General features: G+C 42.2%; 1 protein-coding gene across 1 annotated transcript in view; it reads left to right on the forward strand.

The window, feature by feature from the left end:
• The window catches only part of Ep400 (E1A binding protein p400), a 106,674-nt gene that overhangs the window by 47,793 nt on the left and 42,736 nt on the right, over window positions 1–16,145 (forward strand). Inside the window, exons 13-19 of the mRNA XM_032886868.1 lie at window positions 1,562–1,669; window positions 2,870–3,060; window positions 3,224–3,401; window positions 11,525–11,661; window positions 13,300–13,469; window positions 13,866–14,040; window positions 14,146–14,282. Of these exons, the coding sequence (XP_032742759.1) occupies window positions 1,562–1,669; window positions 2,870–3,060; window positions 3,224–3,401; window positions 11,525–11,661; window positions 13,300–13,469; window positions 13,866–14,040; window positions 14,146–14,282 (1,096 nt within the window). The remainder of the gene's footprint in view (window positions 1–1,561; window positions 1,670–2,869; window positions 3,061–3,223; window positions 3,402–11,524; window positions 11,662–13,299; window positions 13,470–13,865; window positions 14,041–14,145; window positions 14,283–16,145) is intronic.

Below are 16,145 nucleotides of genomic sequence, written 5' to 3' on the forward strand. Positions count from 1 at the left end.
AAAGTTTTAAATAAAAATTTAAATTAGATTTATTCATTTTATTTTATTGAGTGTTTTACCTGTGTTTATGTATGTGTACCACATGTGTGCTTGGTGGCTGCCATGATGAGTCTTCTGGTAGCAGATCCTGTGTAACTGGGGTTAGAGATGCTTGTTTATGAGGAAGCTGGGAATCAAACTTGGATCCTCTGCAAAAGCTATAAGTGCTCTTACCCACGGAGCCACCATCTCCCTCTAGCCTTTCCCCCCCTCCCTCCCTCCCCTCCCTCCTCCCTCCCTCCCCTCCCCCTCCCCTCCCTCCCCCTCCCCTCCCCTCCCCCTCCCCTCCCCTCCCTCCCCTCCCCCCCCTCCCCTCCCTCCCCTCCCTTTGTCCCTTCCTCCTCCTCCTCCCCTCTCCTCTCTTGTCCTCCCTCTCCTTCCTCCCTCCTTCCTTCCTTCAACAAGGTCTCACTGTGTAACCATGGTTAGACTGAAACTCTATGTAGACCAGGCTGGTCTTGACCTTACAGAAGTGAGTTCCTTCCTTTGTCATTTGAGTTCTAAGATTAAAGGTGTATGCCACCCTACCTGGCATATCTTTTTTGTTTGTTTGCTTAACGGTACTGTCTTTGCCTGGTCCATTCCAACCTGGTTACATAGTAAAATGCTGTCTGAAAATTAATTAATATTAGGGCTTGGAGACATGGCTCAGCAGTTAACAGCACCAACTGTTCTTCTGGAGGACAAAGGTTTGATTTCTAGCACCTGTATGGCAGCATCTGTAATTCCAGTTCTGAGGGATCCAGTGTACTCTTCTGGCATCTGTGGGTACCAGACCTGCACATGGTGCAGACATACATACACACATGCAAAGCACACACATAAAATAAAATAATTAAACCTAAAAATGTCAATACTAATAAAGTTAACGAAAAGAGAAAATATTTAGACTTTGTATTAATTATGGGCATCATTTTAGTTTTTGGAAAATAAATGTACTTTTAGAATTTGTAAGCTATAAATTTCTTTTTTTTTAAATTTATTTATTATATATAAGTACACTGTAGCTGTCTTCAGGCACACTAGAAAGGACATCAGATCTCATTACAGATGGTTGTGAGCCACCATGTGGTTGCTGGGATTTGAACTCAGGACCTTTGCAAGAGCAGTCAGTGCTCTTAACCACTGAGCCATCTCTCCAGCCCCGTACATTTCTAATCTAAAAATCCAGAATCCAAAATGCTTTAAAATTCAAAACTTTTTTTTAAGAAAAAATAATGTTCTGAAGTTTCAGGTTTCAGATGTGTGCTCAGTTGACTGTATGTGAAATACATACATACATACATACATACATACATACATACATACATACATACATACATACATAAAATCAAGAGCTATGGAAACGTCTAATTCTACTCTTTTTGAACAAACAATGCCATCCTGCATCTTCTGTTTTAGGCAGAGGAATGTACGTGACAAGCTACCCAGTTTTTTGCTGTGCTTTTCTGAGTGATTGTTTTCCTTTGCTCCTAAATTACAGTTAGAAAATAATCTTGTTTCTTCCTGGTATTCTTTCCAGCTGAGTTGCCCTTAATTGATTTGATGAAGTTGTATGAAGGTGCCTTTCTGCCAAATTTTCAGTGGCCGCAGCCTGAACCTGATCATGAAGAATCAAGTGGCGAAGAAGGTATGTTTTTAGTGTTGTAAAGAATTCAGGTTTAGGGGTTGGGGATTTAGCTCAGTGGTAGAGCGCTTGCCTAGGAAGCGCAAGGCCCTGGGTTCGGTCCCCAGCTCCGAAAAAAAGAACCAAAAAAAAAAAAGAATTCAGGTTTAAAGCGAAAGCCAAAATAAGATTTAATAAGATGTAAGAAATTGAAAGTATTGGACCCAAGACAGGTTCTTCAATCCCTGTGAGATGTGAGGGGTTTTCTGCTTTGAATAGGATAAAGCTTGTGTGTAATTGTAAACAAAGAGTTAAAAAAAAATTTGAGCGAGGGAAAAATGTGCATTTTATTTGCGGCTTTCTTTAAGTGCTGTGGTGTTTTGTTTGTGCTGACCTAGAGCTCTCTGTAGACCACACTGGCCTCAAACTCCTGCCTGCCTCTGCCTCGCCCGGGTTCTGGGATTAAAGATCTGTCCTACCCCCAGCAAGTTCTGTGGTTTGTACTTGGTACATTTACCAGAATACTTGGTGAACTATGAAGGATGAGAAAATGTTTTTCTTTAGATCTGTGTTGTGGTTTCTGAACCTAAGCACCTCCTTGTTTGTCTAGGCTGTGCTGTTTGCTTATTAACTTGAAGGGTTTTCATGGTAGGCATTCCATACTGATACGCAGTCCTGCAGGCTGTCCTTTCTCATTTTGATTCTTCTGTTTATTAAATAGATATAAAAGCATGTGAGAGGGAAGAGAGAGTACAAGAAGGGTTGAGACCATTGTCAGAGGGTCTCCTGTGCAACTGAGGGCTTTTCACAGTCCCCCGTCTATAGGAAGACCTAGGATCAGAGGCAAAAGCTTCGTCCTTGCTTTCACACTTGGGTGATGTTTTTAATTCCCCCCTCTCCTCCTTTTTTTTTCTTTTTTGATGGCAGTAGAAGGGAGATCATTAGACCTGAGACACTTGTATTCCTGTCTACATCATTGGTTTTCAATCAACAGAACCATTTCCTGGATACCAGGCTGGGGCAGATTATGCTTTGCGTCCCAGATATAGTTAATTGTGGCTTTTCCTAAGAGTCATTCATTTATGGCATTGTAGATGTATAAACATGGATTGCAGTGACTAATATGTATCAATTCTTTATTTTCCCTGCCTCCCCGCCCCTTCTATATTTAGGCTCATAAAACTCTTAGCAGTCCTAGTTGTATCCATTTCATTGTTGTCGTAGATGCAGAAGACTGTCCTAGTGACAGGGAGAGCCGGAGGGACTCCGTTCTCATTGATTCGCTCTTCATCATGGACCAGTTTAAAGCTGCAGAGAGAATGAGCATTGGAAAATCCAACACCAAGGACATCACAGAAGTTACTGCTGTGGCTGAAGCCATCCTCCCTAAGGGCAGTGCCCGAGTCACAACTGCGGTGAGGAAAGCTTTTCTGGACTCCCAACGTGCTCCACAGGAATTGCTAGAAAGGCAATTCTTGTGCCCTCATGTTCTGTAAATCATTTAGGATAGTGTCTAGATTTAGGCTCTGAAAGGCGTGCCAATTACTTATTGTTTGGCTGGTCTGTCTGTCACTGTAGGTGAAGTTTAGCGCTCCATCTTTGTTGTATGGTGCTCTCCGAGACTATCAGAAGATAGGCCTTGACTGGTTGGCCAAACTATACCGGAAGAATCTCAATGGCATATTAGCTGATGAAGCAGGGCTTGGGAAAACTGTGCAGATCATTGCTTTTTTTGCCCACCTTGCCTGTAATGAAGGTAAGATTCTCTCAATTTCCACTAGCAGCATGTGTTAGATCTGAGGGAAAAGACTTTGTCAGCCTCTTCTGTTCTTCTCTCTTTCTAGAGCCAAAAAATGACTCTCTTTTTTTAAGTTTTTATTTATTTTCTATTCTTTTTATACATTATATCTAGACCACATCATTCCTACCATTTCCTTCCGCCATCATCCTCTCCCCAGGAACCACTCTTTCATTACCAAAAAAAAAAAAAAAAAATCAAGCATCCCAGGGTGTTCACCATACTTGGTGTAACAAGTTACAATGAGACTAGGCACAAACCCTCATGTCAAGGCTAGACTAGGCAATGCAGCAGGAGGTAAAGGGTGTCAAGCTCAAGCAAAGGAGTCAGAGATACCACCACTCCCACTCACTGTCAAGGGTCCCACAAGAACACCAAGCTACACAATCATAATGTATATGTAAAGCACCTGGCTCAGACCCACACAGGGTTCATCTTATTACTTCAGTCTCTGCGAGCCCCTATGAGCCCTGCTTAGTTGATTTTGTGACCTATTCTTGTGATGTCCTCTGCTGCTCTGGTTCCTATAATCCTTCCTCCCTCTCTTCTGTGGGATATCCCTGGCTCACCTAGTGTTTGGCTGTGTTTCTTGGTAACTGCTCCTGTTATTTGCTGGATGACTTCCCTCTGATGACAGTTGGACTTGGCTATAAGTATCATTGGAAAACATTCTTATGACTTTTTTTTTTTTTTTTTTGCTAGTCATACTTAGTTCTCTCCTGGGTCTCTGAGCTGACAAGCCATCTAGTTCTGGACTACCCACACAGTGTCCAGTGTGGGCTCCTTCTTGTGGTGTGGGCCTCAACTTAAGTCAATCATTGGTTGGCCACTCCCACAAGTTCTACACTTACATTACTCCAGCACATCTTGCAGACAGGACATATTCTAGGTCAAAGGTTTGTGGCTGGGTTGATGTCCTTGTGCCACTGCTAGGAGCCTTGCCTGGTTATAGAAGGTGGGCAATTCAGGCTCCATAACCCCCATTACTGGGAGGCTTTTGATAAGGTCACTTGTAGATTCCAGGAGCTTACCACTGCACTAGGTTTCTACATCACTTCCCAAATGCACCCAGTTTCTAGTCATGTCTCCCAAGTACTCTCTCCCTGCATTATTCCCCACCAACTGAACCCTCCTGTTCCTATTCCCATTTATTCCCAGTCCACTTACAAAATCTATTCCCTTTCCCTTTCCCAGGGAGATCTATGTGTCCCCCCTCAAGCCCTCCTTGTTACTTAGCTAGATTTGTGGATTATAGCATGGGTATCCTTTACTTAATAGCTAATGTCTACTTATATGTGAGTATATATGCTGTGCTTGTCTTTCTGGGTTACCTCACTCAGTGTGATTTTCTTCTAGTTTCATCTGTTTTCCTGCAAATGGTATGTGGATTTATTACTTCAGGATCTTTAATTCAGTTCCATTGAACTTTCTGTTTTTGTTTTAATACCTTGCAATTCTTGTTGCTATAGTTGTGTAGTACAGCTTAAAATTATGACTGATAATACCTCTAGATATTTTTTAGCTAGCCTAGGAATTTTTTGGTTTTCCATATGAAGTTGAATATTGTGCTTTCAAGTTTCAGGGTAGGTCAGGGGGAGGTGCTAATCTTGAATCCATCCTCTTCACTAAAGGTGTTTACTAGCTGTAAGAGTTCCCTGGAAGAATCTTTGGGGTGGCTTATGTATACTATCATATCATCTGTAAATAATGGTACTTTTGACTTCTTCCTTTCTACTTTGTAGCCTTTAGGTGTCTTATCGCTCTAGCTAGATCTTTAATTACTATATTGAATAGATATGGAAAGAGTGGACATCCTTGTCTTGTTCCTGATTTTAGCACAATTGCTTTGATTTTCTCTCCAGTTAATTTGATGTTGGCTATTGGCATACTGTAAATAGCTGTATTGTGTTTAGGTTTATCCCTTTCATCCCTAATCTCTCCTAGCCATTTATCATGAAGGGATATTCCAGCATCTAATTAGATAATTATGTGATTTTTTTTTTTTTTTAAGTTTGTTTCTATGGTGGATGCATTGACTGAGTTTTGTATATTGAACCATGGCATCTCTGGGATGAAGCCTACTTGTTCATGGTTGATGTGCTCTTGGGTTCAGTTTGTGAGTGTTTTATTAAGTATTTTTGCATCAATATTCATGAGGGTAATTGGTCTGTAATTTTCTTTGTTGAATCTCTGTGTAGTTTGGGCCTCAGTGTGACTCTGGCCTCATAGATGAATTTGGCAAGATTCCTTCTGTTTCTACTTTGTGGAATAATTTGAGGAGTATTGGTGTTAGCTCCTTAAAAGTGTGGTAGAGTTCTATACTAAAACCATCTGATCCTGGGCTTTTTTTGGTTGAGAGACTTTTAGTGACTACTTCTATTTCCTTAGGAGTTATGGGTCTATTTAACTTGTTTATCTGATCTTGACCTAACTTTGTTAACTTTTTACCTATTGAGAAAATTGTCCATTTCTTTTAATTTTTTTTTCAATTTTTGTAGAGTACAGGTATTTAAAAGTATGATCTAATGATTCTTTGGGTTTCCTTGGTGTCAGTTGTGTCCCCCTTTCTGTTTTTGAGTTTGTTAATTTGGATATTCTCTCTGTGTATCTTTTTGTTTGTTTGGATAAGGGATTGTCTATCTTGTTGATTTTTCTCAAAGACTTAACTCGATGTTTAACTGATTTCTTTGTAGTGTCATCTGTGTTTCTATTTTTGGGTTTCAGCCCTTAGCTTGATTATTTCCTGTAGTCTACTGCTCTTGAGTGTGTTTGCTTCTTTTTGTTGTAGAGCTTTTGGGTATGCTGTTTATGCTGCTCATATGAGATCTCTTTATGTAGATACTTAGTGCTAGGAACTTTCCTCTTAACACCACTTCACTGTGTCTGTAAGTCTGGGTATGTTGTGCATATATTTTCATTGAATTATAGGAAGTCTTAAATTCGTTTTTGCCTTGACTCAGCAGTCATTCAATAGAGAGTTGTTTAGTGTCCATGAGTTTGTGGGCTTTCTGTTGAAATCCAGTTTTGAGAATTTTTGTTGTTGTTGTTGTTGTCAGTTTGATTTTTTTTGTTTTGTTTTGTTTTGCTTTACTTTGTTTTCGAGACAGGATTTCTCTGTGTAACAGCCTTGGCTGTCCTTGACTTGATTTTTAATCATAAGCTGGTCTTTAGCTGCCTGCCTCTGCCTCCTGAATGCTGGGATTAAAGGCATGTGCCACTCATTATACATGGTGAAATCTAGTTTTAATCCATGATGGTCTCATAAGATGCTAGGGATGATTTCAAGTTTATTGTTTCTGTTGGGACTTGTTTTATGACCAAGTGAGTTGTTAGTTTGGGATAATGTTCTATGAGGAACTGTTTGTGTTTGGGTGAAATGTTCTTTCCGGTCCATTTTGTTCATAAGGCCTGCTTGCTCTAGCATGTATTGTATTGCATCTAGTATGGCCATTCTGTTAGTCCATGTCTGAGAAATATCAGTAACCAGTGATTGCTCATTCCTCTTACTTCATTGTTGGGAGGGTGGGGTGAGGTAGGTATGCGTGTCCCTTCTTTTGGTTTTACTGCTGCGAGAGTATTTCTTGTATTTTTGTGGGTGTAGTTAACCTCCTTGAGTTGGAGTTTTCTTCTAGCACCTTTTGTAGGGCTGGATTTGTGGCTAGATACTATTTAAATTTGACTTTATCATGGAGTATCTTGTGTTTTCATCTGTGGTGATTGGTTTGCTTGGTTTTTCAGGTCCTTGAAAGAACTTTTCACTGCTGAGCCCATACCCCTCTGAGGCCAGCCCCCACTTTTAAACCCATGTGTGTGTCTCTACTGTGTGTGTGTGTGTGTGTGTCTATTGTGTGTGTGTGTCTATTGTGTGTGTGTGTCTATTGTGTGTGTGTGTGTCTGTTGTGTGTGTCTATTGTGTGTGTGTGTGTCTATTGTGTGTATGTGTGTCTATTGTTGAAGTAAGAGGAGCCTGCAGTGCTGCTTCTTCCTTCTGCAATCTAGGAGCCAGGGGTTACAGTCAGATCCGCAGGCTCACTGGCTAGCTAGTGCCCTTCCCGTCTCACTGGTCTCATCATCAGTTTTGAAATCTCTAAGGTAGACTGATTTCTGGGGTCTTTGTGCCTTCCCCACCCCCAATTGATTTATTTCTGGTTTTGGCCTAGTATCACCAAGTGATTTATTTTTTGGAGATTGGGGTCTTTGTATATAGGCCTGGCTGTCCTGGAACTCACTATGTAGACCAGCCTTAAACTCAAAGAGATCCACTTGTTTCTACCTCCCAAGTGCTAGTTCTGCTGATATCACCATTCCTTAAATGTATTTTAAAGTAGATTCATGAACATAGCTAAGTCAGGATATAAAAATACCCTGCCTTCTTATTTTATTATTTAAGGAGAAAGGCCATTAAATGTTTTACTATATTTACAAGCTTATCCTGTCTTCAGGAGACATGTTCTAGGATCCCAGTGTGTGCTGAAATCCTGGACTATGCTATGTTTCATTGTAAGTTCATAACTTTTATTGAAAATAAGCGTATGATGACCTCTTTCTGGCACACCCAAAGTGCCATCTTCACTACCCTTCCTCTTTAGAACTTTTACTAAAGTGTCATGTGAACAAGCCCGGCCAAACCATAACCATGGATCTGATAACCAGTGTTTCTACCAGGTGCTAGCAAGCAGATGGCATGTACAATGTGGATACAGTGGACAAAAGGATTGCCCCATCTCCCAGACAGATTAAAACTTTTAAGTTGTTATTTTTAGATTTTCCAATTAATGTTTAAGGCAATGGTTAAAATGTTTTACTGTGGAACCTACATAGTTAGAAAATGTCTGTACTTCTAAAGTAGGAGTCTTCTTGTTGTTACTTATGAGGGAATGAGTAGGTGTGTTCTTCATCTTTGGAGAACGACAGGTACACAGACCTACAGGGAGGAGTCTCAGGCAGGATATGGAAGCCCACCATACTATATGTGAGGAAACCAGGGAACTAGAGCCATGGGTGTGGAGCTGGAATGCCGTGGTATACCCAGAGATAGTGCAGTGGACAGGTACAGTTGGAAAGATGGCAGGTGTCCATATGGAAGAAGGGTTGAGGTCCTTGTGCAGATGTGGCTTTGCTTCAGCCAGAAGATAGCACCACTGCAGGTCTGGGTTTGCTGATTGCTGCCGAGGCCAGAAGAGATAGGCTCTGTGAGGAGTTTGTTGTGCAGAGCGGCTTGGTTCAGCAGGACACATATGTAGGAGGAGGAGCTAGTTGAACCTGCCACTCCTGCTGTGCCTGGCCCTGGGAGAAACCGTAGGTGCTCCTTACGTGGGACCTTTCCTATTTTGTTTCACTGTCTTTCTAGCCTGAATTAATGTCTGTCAGACTCAGCCTTGTCCTAAATAACCACTGGTTCTTCACAAATTGTTAATTAATTAATTAATTACTTTGTTTGTTGGTTTTTCAAGAGAGTGTTTCTCTGTGTAGCCCTGGCTGTTCTGGAGCTAGTTCTGCTGAGCAGGCCAACCTTGATCTCAGATCCTTGTACCTCTGTTTCCTGAGTACTAGGATCAAAGGCAAGGACCAACCATACCCAGCTACAATGTTTGTTACAGTGTGCTAAGAAATGCACACATGATAAGAACTGTGTATCAACCCTACATGGTTGTTTTTGTCTTTGTTTTCATTTTTTTAAGAAGAAAATAGTTTAGTGAGTGAGTACACTTGCCTTGGAGTCTGAAGACCTGAATTCAATCACTTAGACACACACAGTAGAAAGAACTGACTCCTCCATGTCCTCTCAACTCCTTATACTTGGTGTGGCACACATCCCTTCTTCTTGTCATACCCGCTTCCACATAAATACACAAATACATAAATGCAATTTAAAAAACAAGGAGGAAGAAAATAGTCTTCCTGTTTACCTATTTCTTTTCCCTGGTGGTAGTGACTGTGGAATAGCCCGGTGTGTCTCGTCTTGCCTTCACCTTACCTTTACATATGTGGTCACAACCACATTGCCCTTTCCAAGAATGGAATCTTATGTTACATATTAGGTTTATAAAAAAATAAATTTTTATATTTCTGGGTGTGGTGGTGCACATGCATTTAATCCTAGCACTTTTGACAGAGACAGGCTGATCTGTCTATAGCAAGTTTCAGGCCAACCAAGACAACATAGACTCTGTCCAGAAAAAGAGAAGCAAACAATATTTTCATTGTGTATATTCATTGTTTATGGTACTGTTACATAAGGGCATTTTGATATAAGGTTATTTACTTTTTTTAAAGTTTTTTGAGACAGGGTTTCTCTGTGTACCCTTGGCTGTCCTAACACGCTCTGTAGTCCAGGCTGGCCTTGAACTCCGAGAGATCCCCCTGCCTGTGCCTTTCAAGTGCTGGGATTAAAAGTGTGTGCCACCACTGCCTGGCCTTGAGACTTATTTCTATGTAGTCTGTCTGAAGACCAGGAGTGTTGCATCCCCCAGAGCTGGAGTACAGGTGGTTGTAAGGCACCTGACATAGGGAACCGAACTGGTTCTCTGCAAGAGCAGCATGCATTCCTAGTCACTGAGCCATCTTTCTAACCTCATTTATTTTCCTTCCTTTCCTCCCTCCCTCCCTCCCTCCCTCCCTTCCTTCCTTCCTTCCTTCCTTCCTTTGTACTGGAGATTGAATTCAGGGCCCTGTATATGCTAGACAGAACCTTTACCAGTGACTCACATGCTCAACTCTCCTATTTATCTTTTATGTATGAGTATTTTACCTATATGAATGTCTGTGTACCATGTGGATGCATGGTGCCCATAGAGGCCAGAAGATGCATTAAATAACATGGAGCTGGTGTTGTAGTCAGCTGTGAGCTGCCCTGTGGGTGCTGGGAACCAAACTTGAACCCTCTGCAAGAGAAGTAGTGCTCTTAACTGCCAAGCCACCATTCTAGCCCCAGTTTAGATTTTTCCTTTCTGGAGAGAATATTGCCTTAGGTTTCTCTAAAACTTAAGTTTGGTCATGTTTCTTTACTTCTAAGGTTTTATGTTTAGATTTAAATATTATATTTTTACCTTTTAAATTATAGGTACATATATGCATCTGTGTGTAGAGAAGTGTGTGTGTGCGTGTGCACGCTTATCAAGGCTAGAGATCTTAGGTACTCTGGAGCTGAAGATACAGGCTGTTGTGAGCCACCTGAAGTATGTGTTGAGAGTCAAACTTGAGTCCTCAGGAAGAGCCATTTCTTCAGCCCAGTGTCTAGAGAGGTTCTGGCTTGATCCCTAGCATCACCGCCAGTAAGGGAAAAAGGTTTCTGCTGAGTTTTTTCTCTGACACTTCTGCTGAAACAGTGGTTAATTTTTCTCTGGAGTAGTTCCTTTTCAGAATCAGTAGCAGTGCTTTAGCTATGGCCACAAATATGTGAAAGTGCAGCTTCATCTTAAAACCAGCCATTTCTTGTCTGCCATTTCACCTCCCTGGGTTGCACTCACTGACATGTAAAGTGCAGTTTTCAGACAAGGTTTGATCACTGAGTAAATTGAATATGCTCTGCCTAGAAGTGGGTATCTATGGAGGCTCCTGTCTGTCTGAGCTATAGTGTGCTTGCTACTGGGAAGGATTAATCAGATTAATCAGGGCCTGAGATCTTAAGTCAGCAGCTTTCTTGTTGTGGGTAGTTGCTTGCCGTAGATAAAGGGTTTGTTTGTTTGTTTGTTTGTTTGTTTTTTTAATGTAATTTGGTTTTTGAGATAAGGTTTCATTATTGCAGCCTTGGCTGACCTCGAGTTCATAAAGCTGTGCCTGCTACTGCCTCCTGAATACTGGGATAAAAGGCATGCACCACCACACCTGACCTAGACAAGCATTCTTTCTCAGGTTCATATGGTTATCAGTGGGTCCTGGTTCTATGTGTTTCTAGAGAACCTGACCCCTGCAGTAGTGCAGGGGAACACACTTTCTCCTATTCTGGGTAGTATAATATGCTGGGGGATCGTTTTTGTTTACTTGGATTCTGCATTCGTTGTGGGTCATGAATTTAATAAACCTCTGATCCAACTCAGCCTTAGGTACCTGGATTTCACAGAATTTTTTTTTTTTTATAGGTAATTGGGGCCCTCATCTTGTTGTCATGAGGAGTTGTAACATACTCAAGTGGGAACTCGAGTTGAAACGCTGGTGTCCTGGCCTCAAAACTCTTTCTTATGTTGGCAGCCACAGAGAACTCAAAGCAAAGAGACAGGTAGTGCCACCCCACTGCCACTGCCCTCTCTCTTTCTTTGTTTTGCATTGCTGGAGATGTACCCGGGTTCCACATTTCCTAGATGAGGCGTGTGCCGGGGAATTATGCCTTTAGTCAAGTATCTTTTTTATCTTTTGTCAAGTATCTTGTAAGCATGCTGTACAGGTGCTGGAGAGATGGCCCAGCAGATTAAAAAGCACTTGCTACATAAACCTGACAATTTTGATCCCTGGAAGCCATGGGAAGGTACAAAGGAGAGAACCAACTCCACAAAGTTTTCGTCTGATCCCTATAGGCATGCTGTGGTACATACACATCTACACAGACATATCTTACACATCCCTTGATAATATTTAAGTGTGAAATAAAGCTAAACACCTTAATTTTTCTTAACATAGAATCTTATGTATCCCAGGTTTCAAACATTTGATCTTCCTGCTTCGGCCACGTTGAGTACAGTTACATGCTGCTTAATGTGTACCATTGACACACTGACCTATACTCAGTTCTAGAGTTTGATCCCCGTGAACCAGAGAGGACACAAGATGGACTCCTAGTTCTCTGGGAAAAAGTTGCTTCTTATGCTTGAGGCCCTGTTTCCCTTCTGGGCTACAGATGTAATAGAGTCCTTTCTTGACATGTATGGGCCCTGAGTTCAGTTCCCAATACTGTAAGGAAAATAGTTCAGAATGGAGTATTTGTCTGGAGAGAGAATACAATACTTCCTACCTCAAGACTGCTAATGGAGTGTATGAGACCTCCTGTGTGTTGTATTTCTCTGGATTAAACAGGAATGTTTGTGACAGATACCAGTTTCCTTTAGTCCCCAATACGTAATAGTTCCAGGTCCCAGGTGACTATGTATAGATCAGTTTCTATCATTTGAAGTTTTGCCTCACTGTTAGACACTATGTCAAGCAATATTTACTAAGAGATCCTTTACCATCTATCGTAATCTTTTTTCCTGCTGTAAAAATATAAACAACCCCCCTCAAAAACATAGAGAAGATAATTAATAAATAACAGTAATGTATTGTTTGTAGTTCTAGAGATTAGAAATCTAAGACCAAGTTCCCGATAAGTTTGGCATTTCGTGAGGGCCTGGTTTCAGTTTCTAAGATGATATATTTCCTGTGTGCTTACATAGTTGAGGGTAGACAACTTGGATTTTGTTTTACTTGGATCTTTGCCACACGTTCATAAAGCACCAACTCGTTCTTGGGAACTGAGAAGATCCAAATCTTAATGCTGCCACAGCGGAATCCAGTCCCCATGCATTAGAAGAGACGCATTAGACCATAACCCATTCTCTGTTTTGCTTTAAAGAGTCTCATTGCAGTTAGTTGCAATTGTGGACATCTATTTTTTGCCTTCCGTGCTTGGATTATGCACTATAAAAGCCAGTATCTTCTCTGGTAATCTATTTGTCCAGTGATAATTTCTAGTGCTTTATTGTCACTAGACAATAGCCTAATGATCTAGTGTCTAGTGTTTAGGCTCTAGAAGAACAGAGAATTGTCTAGTTGTTGTGCAGAATGGTTGGATTGCTAGTGATGTGTACAGCTTGACTGAGGGTGGTTGCCTAGCAACGACCTACAGACGGTTGCAGGGGAGATGGAGCTTCTTTGTGTATTGCAGGAGTGGACCGAGCCCAATAACTTCCACATCTGCATCACGTCCTATAAGCAGTTCTTCAGGGGCTACACTGCCTTCTCAAGAGTGCACTGGAAATGCCTTGTTGTTGATGAAATGCAGCGAGTGAAGGGCATGACTGAGCGGCACTGGGAAGCCATCTTCAAGCTGCAGAGGTCTGACCCAAGTGTTCTTACCTAAGGATTTATCTTAAAGAAATTTAAGTCATTGCATAGATATACCAGTTTAGTGAAAAAGAAATTTTCTTCTCCTTTGTCACACAGCATTGTTGGACCTAAGAGACACAGATTTCCTTTGTTCGGTCCTTTTCTTTGAAACAGGGTTTTAGTATGTAGTCTTGGTTATCTCTCTATGTAGACCAGACTGGCCTTGAACGTAGAGGTCTGCTTGCCTCTGACCCTCCTTTCCCTTCCCCAAGTACTGTGTGTGCCCGTCTGTTCCCCAAAGGCATATAAGAGCTTCTGTCTCCATTTTTCTCCTATTGCTGCAGAGAAGTTTTGCAGCCTACTTATGTTTTTCAAAGTTATAACATAGACTGATTTTGTTTATAGCCAGCAGCGCCTGCTTCTCATTGATGTACCCCTGCACAACACTTTCCTGGAGCTCTGGACCATGGTACACTTTCTCATTCCTGGAATCTCCAGGCCTTACCTGAGCTTTCCCCTGAAAGCTCCCAATGAGGAAAACCAGGATTACTATCACAAAATGGTCATACGATTACACAGGGTATGTTTGCTTCTGTGACTACAGGTGATTCATTTAAAGCTTATCTGCCCTCTGCTACATACACCATGGCAAATAGGGGAGAAAAATGGTTATTATTATCTCCAGGTCACACAGCCATTTATTTTGAGGAGAACCAAGAGAGATGTGGAGAAACAGCTAACCAGGAAGTATGAGCATGTTCTGAAGTGCCGCCTTTCCAGTCGACAGAAGGCCTTATATGAGGATGTCATTCTACAGCCTAGGTAAGTGCTAGTTTGCCTGCCTGCCCAATGAGAAGCAGATGCACCCTGTTGCCTCAGTAAGTGTGCCTATCAGTGAGGCAACCAGGACTCTGCAGGCTCCAGAACATCCTCCCTTTCCTTTTTCTTACTTGCCCATTGTATATGTTTAGTCTACACACCTGCCATTTGGGTAGCTTGATATCTATTCCCCTGCTTGGTGCTGCTTGTTGTATTAGCTTGTTGTCTTAGTTAGGGTTCCATTCCTGTGAAGAGGCACCATGATCAAAGCAACTCTTACAAAGGACAACATTTAATTGGGGCTGACTTACAGTTTCAGAGGTTCAGTCCATTATCATCATGGCAGTAAGCATGGCAGCATGCATGCAGACAGTGGTACTAGAAGAGCTCCATATCTTGATCAGAAGGCAGCCAGGAGATGACGCTCATCTGCAGACAAGAGGTTCTCTTTCTGCACTGGGTGGAGCTTGAGCATAGGAAACCTCTAAGGCTTGCCTTCACAGTGACATACTTCCTCCTTATAGAACCACTTCCCAGGGGCCAAGCATATTTGAACCAATACACCTGCGTAGTTAGTGTGAATGCTACTGGTTAACCAGCTTACTTTTGGGTCAATATGGTCTTTCTGGAAGGAAACCAGTGGGGCATAATATCCATGTCATGTTATAGCATCCTATGACCTAAAGAATTCACCCCCCATCTCTTGCTTGGTAGCCCCAATATGCCAATTCAGTGGGTTCAACTTAGACCTCTGAATCCTCTCCATGGCTGCTTTGACACTTTCTTGTGTTCTCAGTGGTGTCTCGTGTTTAAAACTGTAGGGTTATTGTGGGGTCCTTCGGCCGTTCCACCACAGAGCTTGGGCCTCTCAGGGAGGCAGGATGTGGGAAGTTTACCCCACTTACCCATGCCACTTCAAGGGTGGGAAGCACAGTCTGAGGCATAGGACACAGCTGGAGCTGGTCCATGGGCCTGCAAGGAGGCCAGAGTCCTCTGGTTCTCAGGCTCTTGGGCATCCAGGCACCACTGGGGTGCCGGAAGAGTTGAGAATGGGGTCCTGTGGGGCTGGATCTAGCCCAGGGCTAAGGGGAAAGAGAGGGGAGCTCTGGCTGGTCCCTTGGGGGATGTCTTCGGCTTGATTGCATGCTTGGTGGTGGTGGTGGCTGGGAGCACAGGGCGGCCTTCTACGGGAGATTAGACCACAGCTCTGAAAGCAAAGGGCAGCTCCCCATGGACGATCTTGATGAAAACAGTCAGTCCATGGTTTTAAGGTGTTTATTGTTATGGCGGAAGGTGGATGAGTAAAACCATACCACACATCTCAGGCCTAGGGAGGGGTGTCTGGAAGGGACTCATTGACTAAGGCCTTTGGGTACCTCATTACAATGGAGATCTGTCTACCTGTGGAGGGGCTTGGGGCATTGCCCTTATGTGACTGATGGCCACAAATCTATGGAGGGCTGCAGCTAGTGACAAGCCTGGTTTCCTGGGAGTCAGGCAAAGCGCCTACCGTCCCTTTTAAGGTCACGGGTTTCAAACCTCCTCACCCAGGAATCAGGGTGCCTTTCATGGTCCCACATAAAACAAATGGAAGAAACATGGAATTAGAGTTCACATAGATTTTAATTTTAAAATTAAAAACTGATAGTTCTCAGTACTTAGACCCCACTCTCTGGATTGTAATGCAGCTGAGAAGAATCATATGTGTATTTATTCTGACCTCACATGCTAGCAGTCTCTGCTGCTTTTTGTTTACAGAGCACAGGGTATGTGTGAGTACCTAAGAAAATGTGTAATACATGTCTAAAGTTCTCAAAGTACCTTATGGCTCCCTAAATGTCTTTGTATCGCTACAGCATGTTTAAA

Source organism: Rattus rattus, chromosome 16, assembly GCF_011064425.1.
Source record: "Rattus rattus isolate New Zealand chromosome 16, Rrattus_CSIRO_v1, whole genome shotgun sequence".
Classification (NCBI taxonomy): Eukaryota; Metazoa; Chordata; class Mammalia; order Rodentia; family Muridae; genus Rattus; species Rattus rattus.